The sequence below is a fragment of the Crotalus tigris genome, unplaced genomic scaffold (assembly GCF_016545835.1).
Source record: "Crotalus tigris isolate CLP2741 ecotype Arizona unplaced genomic scaffold, ASM1654583v1 scf7180000024383.4638030, whole genome shotgun sequence".
NCBI classification, from domain to species: Eukaryota; Metazoa; Chordata; class Lepidosauria; order Squamata; family Viperidae; genus Crotalus; species Crotalus tigris.
Window position 1 is genome coordinate 4,362,501 of NW_024100553.1, and position 7,831 is coordinate 4,370,331.

A 7,831-nucleotide genomic window follows, 5' to 3' on the forward strand; every position below is an offset into this window, starting at 1 on the left:
GCTGTTGAGGTGTGTGAGGAAGTTGTCCAGTTTTTCTTTCCCATGTGGCCAGATTATGAAGGTGTCGTCTACGTATCTGAGCCAGAGTTTGGGTTTGTGATCGATTTTTCTAGAGCTTGGGTTTCAAAGTGTTCCATGTAGAGGTTGGCAATGACAGGTGAGAGGGGTGATCCCATGGGTGCTCCTTCTGTTTGTTTGTATTTTTGTCCATTATAGATGAAGTATGTGTTGGATAGGCAGTGGTTGGTCAGATCTAAGATGTGTTTGGGGGGGTTATATTTGTTTTGGATAGCTGTCAAGGCTTCTTTGATAGGCACTTGGGTGAAGAGGGATATGACATCAAAGCTCACTAGTAGGTCGCTGGGCTGTAAGTTTTGTTTCTTTATGATCTCTATAAACTGGAATGAGTTTTTTACGTGTGAGGTGATGGATTCTGCATAGGGCTGTAGTTGTTTGGCGAGAAATTTGGCTAGGTTTTGTAGAGGTGAGCCTATGGAGCTGACTATAGGTCTGAGTGGGATTCCTTCTTTGTGTATCTTGGGGAGACCATAGAGTTTAGGGCATCTGGATGATTTCTCTCTGGGAATGATTCTTTGCTGGATCTCTTCGCTAATGGGGGAGGCTTTTATCTTGGTTCTGGTGGTTTTTTCCAGGTAGGTGGTGGGATCTGTATTTAGGGGTTTGTATGTGGAGTCTTGGAGTAGGTTGGTTAATTTGGTTTGGTAGTCAGATGTGTTCATAACCACCGTGGCGTTGCCCTTGTCTGCTGGTAGGATTATTATGCTGGTGTCTTCTTTCAGTTACGTAGTGCTGTCTGTTCCTCTTTGGGTAAGTTGCTTTTGGGTGGCTTGCTGGTGCAGAGGATGTTGGTGATTTCGAGTCTGTTTCTGTTAGCGTCGTCGGGGTTGATTTTGGTCAGGCTGGTTTCAACTCCACATATAATGGTTTCAGTGGGGATGTGTTTGGGAGCGACTGCAAAGTTGAATCCTTTGGAAAGGACATTGGTTTCGGCTTTGGTGAGGATCCTATCTGAGATGTTATGCACTGTTTGTTTCATGTGTGGCTGTGAGGGAGGAGGGGTTTGTTTCTGGCGTTCTTGTAGTCTTCGGAGTTTGTTGGTGTGTGTATCTGTCTTGAGGGTGGTCTGTGTTTCGGCTCTCCAGACGGCGAGTTGTTTGGATTTGTCCCAAAGTGCAGGGTGGATCTTGTTGCTGAGTTTGAGGTGGAGTGTGAGGAGATCTTTGTTAATTCGGTCTAGGAGGAATCTTTTTGTGTGAAGTTCATTTCTGATTAGGGCCAATTCTGTTCCTTTCAGGATCCGTTTGGTGGCTGCAGAGTTGGAGTGGAATTTCAGTTGGAAACATGTGGGGATTAGATTTTGATCTCGGCAGTTACGTAGGAATGCGAGGTCACATAAAATGGAAGCTCTTTGGACTTCAAGTTTTTCATAGGTCCTGGTCAGATGGTGGATTTCCTCCCCGTAGAGGTTCAATATTTGTTTTCTGAGGTTTTCGCGGGTATTTGTATGTAGGTCTTTGGTTGTTCGGGTTTTCTCCCGCGTAAAATTGGAAGTGTCTTGGCAACGTTTCGACGAAGTCCCATTCGTCATCTTCAGGCTGGTGTTTTCAGCTTCGTGCTTCGAGCAGCAATGTGTGGTCTTAGCTGTTTCTTCCTTTTAACTGCCAGTGGGGGTATGAACTGATTGGGTGGGAGCTTGGCTGTGTTCTGATTGGGTGGAGGTGTGTTCTGATTGGTTAGGGGCTTGGCTGTGCTCTGATTGGCTGGGGGGTTGGCTGTGCTCTGATTGGCTGGGGGGTTGGCTGTGCTCTGATTGGCTGGGGGAGTGTTCTGTTTGGTTGTGCTCAGGTTAGTCTGAGTTGCAGAGGGGTTTAAGATTTTGGGCTGCCTTGCTATTTTTTGGCTTCACGTTCGTGGTCGTGCCTCTCTTCATGGAGGGTGTCAGTTTGCTTCATGTATGGATTGGAGGGGTTTAAAGTGGCTAATGATGCAGCTGTGGTCTGGCTTCTGGTTTGTGGTCGTGCCTCATCATCGGTGTGGCTTTGGGTTTGCTTTTTGCATGGATGTGTGGTGGTGACATCCTGTGTGGTTTTTGTGAGTGTGGGTCTGGTATCATTTTTTGTGTTAGGGAGTCGTTTGTCAATAAGGGCGGGTTTCCAAATGGCTGGTAGGCGGGAGGTATCATCTCGCTTGTTCATGCTGTGTGGGCGTTTTTCTATCTCGATGGCTTCTCTGATTATTCTGTTATTAAAATGTTCACTTTTGGCAATGGTTCTGGTATTTTTAAAGTCAATTTCATGTCCTGTGGCTTTAAGGTGTTGGACCAGGGAAGATGTTGGTTCCTCTTTTTTGACTGAGTTCTTATGTTCTTCAATGTGTGCACTTATTCTTCTGTTGGTTTGTCCGATGTATGTGGTGGGACAAGTGGTGCATGGGATTTCGTATACTCCTTGATTTTCTAATTCAATTTTATCTTTGGGATTTCTAAGGATGGTGGATATTTTTCTGTTTGTGCAGAATGCTGTTTTGATGTTGTGTTTACGGAGGGGTTTAAAGTGGCTAATGATGCAGCTGTGGTCTGGCTTCTGGTTTGTGGTCGTGCCTTATCATCGGTGTGGGTTTGGGTTTGCTTTTTGCGTGGACGTGTGGTGGTGACATCCTGTGTGGCTTTCGTGGGTGTGGGTCTGGTGTCATTCTTTGTGCTAGGGACTCGTTTGTCAATAAGGGGGGGTTTCCAAATGGCTGGTAGGTGGGAGGTAAGCGCGGGTTTCCAAATGGCTGGTAGGTGGGAGGTATCATCTCGTTTGTTCATGCTGTGTGAAACCCGCCCTTATTGACAAAGGAGCACGAAGCCGAAAACACCAGCCTGAAGATGACGAATGAGACTTCGTCGAAATGTCACTAAGACACTTCCAATTTGACGCGGGAGAAAACCTGAACAACCAAAGACCTGTGTGTGTGTGTGTGTGTGTGAATATTTTACAAAGCAAGGCCACAAGCAACTTTTAACCAGCAGCTGTGGTACACAAGAAATGAGAAAGGAAACTGAAAGAATCCTCTGACTAAACTGAAGTGAATTAATACATCTGGCATTCAGCTCTTGGTTCATTTCAACATCAGACTTGCATTCACCTTTGGTTGATAAACACCCACCTGTTCAAGGAATTTAATAAACACTATTCAAATTCTTCCTGTCTTGAATATGTCCAGGATCTGCCTGGCATTGCTGTTTTGGGTAGCAAACACGTGGTCGGTAACATTAACTAACATACAGGAACTAAAATTGATACTAGATAAAAATGAACTGCCAAGCCAGATGTTCTTATGGTTCTATACTCTACTGTTACCATTCCCATCTTATCAAGTAACATCACAAGATGGTTCATGATAAACTCTTTTCTCCCACTGGCATTAAATGGAAGCTGATATATTGCAAAGCATCTTTACAATTTTTCCCTGATCCCATTGGCATTCCAGCAAGTAAAGAGAGAGTAGCAGTTGCTGTATTTGAACATGTATCCAGAAAAACATCAAAGGTAAGTTGTGATCAAGAACATGATGCAAGATAGGGATATAGTTGAGAAACTCACTTGTTTAACTTTTGGTAAGAGAGCATTTTATGGGTTACCACACTTATTTTGACAGCCACTTTGATATAATCAACTTTACACACTCAACATTTCAGAAGTGCCCAGAAGCTTAACAAGATTGTCTTATTTCCTAAAGAACTCCATTCTGGAATTAGAATTTATACTATTATTGTGGGCACTCTCTTAGTCCCCACATTTTTTTCATGTCATTTTATTTTAGCTACATTTAAAATTAGTCAATTGATTAGCCAATCAAATTTTAGTTTTAAACCTTGGAGTATAGCTACCATTTGCCCAAAGTACAGTCTTCTTTGTACCAACAGGGAAGATAATTTGCACAGTTTGCATTAGGAAGCACTGACTTATTCAACTTTTATCTGAATCCAAATGCCATTGGGTTATCAAAAGGAACCATAACTGTTAGGGGTTTTTTTTAACATACAAAACTGAGCAGGGTTTCCTGTCAAAACCATATGATGTTTTATGCAAAATCTGAATATGCATAGAAAGGAAAGAGAGAGATAAAATCTATCTAGGAGTGAATGGCAATTTGGTAGCACGTGGCTGATGGCTTACTGTTTGTTCTTCAGTTTTGCATTGTAAAGCATTCTTTACTCCGAGACCACCTCCCTTTTTCTGGAGGTTGATAAGAAATAAACTTTCCCTCTGACAATCCTTCCCTTGTTCTGATTTTTAATGCACAATTTAAATCCTCAAACTAAGTTTTGGAAAGTCCCATCTCCATCCCATATTATACAGTGTATTATTTCTGTTTCAGGGCTGCCAAAGGAAATAAGTCAGTATGACTTCTGGCTGGAGGAGAGCTCATTTTAAGCTGTACCTCAGAGCCTCACAGTGACGGAAGTTACAATCTTCAGAAAACATTACACCATTCTTCATTTGCTGAGATCATGGTCCTAAGGATATTAGTGTGCCACACTAGATCAGACTACATGTCCACTCCATTTAGCATCTTACTTCAAACATGGCTAGCCATTTGCTCTAGAAAGCCCCCAAACAGAACGTGTATGTAACATAATGTGCTAGTTCCATTTAGATCTAATGGAAAATATCAGGCCCTAGAACCTTTTCCAAGAGGCATATAGCCTCTTTTAAAACCGTTTTATATCTTGGAATAGCAAACTCCATAAATTTCCTATTTACTGTGAGAACAAATATTTTTTTGTCTGTTCTTTCCACTACATTTTGTATGTTCTCTCTACTATATTTGGAGTAAAATTTTGCTTCTACTGGTAAGCAAAAAATATTTTTCTTTATCCTTTCTCATTATACCATTGATATGTATAAATATTCTCTTCTATGGATAAATACATAAGAATTGAACTGTACTTCCGTTTAAACCTTCTTCGGCCAGATTTTGGCTCCTGCCAAAAGATATTTCTTTTTGGCAGAGCTTTTCTTATTTAAAACACTTAACTCAATACTGCTGTTATTCCATTTTACCCATAGTTATTTACTGAAAGGAAGAAGCAATAAAAGCCAATTTGATGTATGAGAATTGGTAAGAGAAAGAAGTGGGTCATCTTCTATGCCACTGACAGTCATTCGTTTTGATTACAATGGCAAAAAAATTTGTTTAACAATTAAACTGAAGGAATTAAAAAAATATATCCTGGCCATAAAAGCAACACACAAACACAGAGCACTTGAGAGGGGGAATCCAACTAAATGGATCCAGTGGCTCGGGGCAGATAACTTAATGGTGTTTAGATAGGTACCTTACACCAGAGATCCGCCCACTCGAACCAAGTACGTCCATAGCCCAACAGAGTGGACACAAACCTAGATTTAAGGGCAGGTAGGGGGTACCTGGGAGCGATATAAGCCGAGCCCAGGAATTTACCTGTGGTTAAAAAGGGGGAAAGGCAAAAGCCCCATAAGACGCCACAAGACGGAGCAGCAGAGGCCAAGCCCATATTCTGCCTATACTTACCATATGCGCTGCCCTTCCGCTTTACCCAAGGGGGCCCTTTCCCCTCCCCTGGCCGGCCAGCAAACTCATCCCCTCTCCCACCACTTACCGAAACGCTCCCACTCGGCCCGGTCCAGCGCGTCCATGATTTCGTAGAACTTGCACATGATCGCTGGCGGCAAATCATAAAGGAGCCGGGTCGATCCGGAACCGGCCATAACCCCCTGGTCTTCACTATGACTACCGCCCTCCACCGCCCAGGCCAGGCCATAGGAGAGGCTGGACAAGGGGGAGGGGGAAAAAAAGAAAAGAAAAGGGGGGAGGGTGAGAAAAGAAAAGGGGCTACTTCCCCTTTAAACAGCACTCAGGATGAGGAAGAAAAGGATCGTTTCGGCAGGCTCCCGTTCATCCTCCTGCGCATGTGCCAATGGCAACGTGCACTTCTCTCCAGGCGCGTCGCCGTCCTACGCAGAGCAGCCATCTTGGATGTGGCAGGCGTCATTGGACAACCAGTTTGGGAGTCCGTCTTTTTAGGCACCCCCTCCCCTCCCCCCCCACAGACCTGCTCCGAGTAGGGGTGATCATTTAGGCTGTAATGTTTAAAGGTTTTACTTATGATTTAGTCTTAGCTGTCGTGGCTTTCGACGACAGGGTTAATGATGTTAAGCCGAAACACACCTACACACACCCACACCCCATAGCCGCGCTATCACTCACTTGGGGACATCGCGGAGTTACGTTGTGTAGGCTGCTCAGACGTTACAGGTCCTTCCTAGAGGTGAGACTTACGAATCGAAGCGTGCAAGACGATGTTCTGCTGCCTTTATTTGGGAGTAAACTCCGTTCGATTTAATGTACCCGTTTCTCGCTGAATTTGGGTAAGCGTGGGATTTCACAAAAAGCCTTTATCCTTGTTTTCTGCTGCAGCAGAGCACATAGACCTGAACTTTATCCAAACTGACAGCAGAATAAGTGAAAAATCGAGGCTTGATAAAGGCAGCCAAACCAAATAGTATGCCAAGATGACAATTCAAATTAATTTCACATACGTGATGGAACTTTAAACTGGTGGTTCTCAACCTTTTTAATGCCGCGACCCTCAACCGGTCGTAAGTCGAGGACTACTCAACTGGTGCAGCACCATTTGCAGAATGGGACTTTTGGCAGGCTCAGCAGGGTAGAGACAGCCTGGACAATTCCTATTGGCTTTTGAAAGCCAATAGAATTAGACTCTATTCAAGAGAGTCTATTCTATTGGCTTTCAAAAGCCAATAGAATAAAAGGGAGTAGCACAGCTAAGGAAAAGGGGGAAAAAAATGGCGGACTGTGTTGTTTGGTGACCCCCGTGAAATGGTCGTTCGACCCCAAATGGGGTCCCAACCCACAGGTTGAGAACCACTGCTTTAAACTGAAGCCCAGATAACATCACTCAAACTTCTGTTATTCTATTCATTCAAGTATACTAAAGCACTTTTCTGCCATCTACGTATGCTTGCTAGATTGCAAATTCCAGATCTGAGTCCAAATAGTGGAATTCCACATTATTATTAAATCTGCTTTACTTACTAAGTCATTACCCATATGCCCATACTATATACCATTCAATGGAGCAGAACAGTTCCAAATAGTAAAACTGTATAATTCAGGGGTGTCAAACTCAATTTCATTGAGGGCCACATCAGCATTCCGGTTGCCCTGGGGGTGGGGGTGACCAGGGTGCAGCCTACTGGGTGGGCATGGATGGAGTGGGTGTGGCCTACTGGGTGGGCATGGTCAGCTCTACATCATTCACTTCAAGAGTGCCTGTGGGGGCTTGGGCAGGAATGGGACAGATCTGAGGGTCTCTGGCAGAAGGGGGTGGGAGGCATGGTCCACTGGAGGAGCCTCACTGTTCCTCTCAGGCCATGCGGGGGGGGGGGGGCTTGGATGGTGGTGAGGGCTGCTGGGAGCCCTGGGAAGCAGAGGTCAAATGCTCAGCCTGGCCCTTGAGCACCCGGGGCACCAAGCCCAGCTCCACTTCCCCAAGAGGGCACCCAGCTGCACTTATCTCCTCCTCAAGGCTGCTGCTGCTGTGCTTGCTCTCTTACCCAGGTTGCTCATGATGGGTACAAGAGCAAAGTCAGAGGGAGGCCCATTCCCTGTTCATGGGAGGAGACCCGGCTTTGTATCCAAAGGATCCTTAGCAATAGGATGGGAGACCCCCAGGATAGGCCAAGAGGAGGGGGCAAAGGGATGGTGAAGGAGCAGCAGGACAGGACTAAGGCAGGACTTCCCTCAGACCCTCCCTCTC

The 7,831-nt window shown here is 44.8% G+C and overlaps 1 protein-coding gene across 3 annotated transcripts in view; it reads right to left on the reverse strand.

Moving 5' to 3' along the window:
* The window catches only part of IRAK1 (interleukin 1 receptor associated kinase 1), a 32,725-nt gene extending 26,752 nt beyond the window's left edge, over positions 1-5,973 (reverse strand). The window contains exon 1 of one of the 3 annotated variants that reach the window (XR_005554896.1): positions 5,651-5,973. Coding sequence is in view for 2 of the 3 variants with exons in the window: in XM_039328646.1 (XP_039184580.1) it covers positions 5,651-5,759 (109 nt within the window). In the remaining variant the exon portion in view is untranslated. The remainder of the gene's footprint in view (positions 1-5,650) is intronic. The other 2 variants (XM_039328646.1, XM_039328645.1) reach the window with 2 other exon arrangements.
* Positions 5,974-7,831: the final 1,858 nt, after the last annotated feature.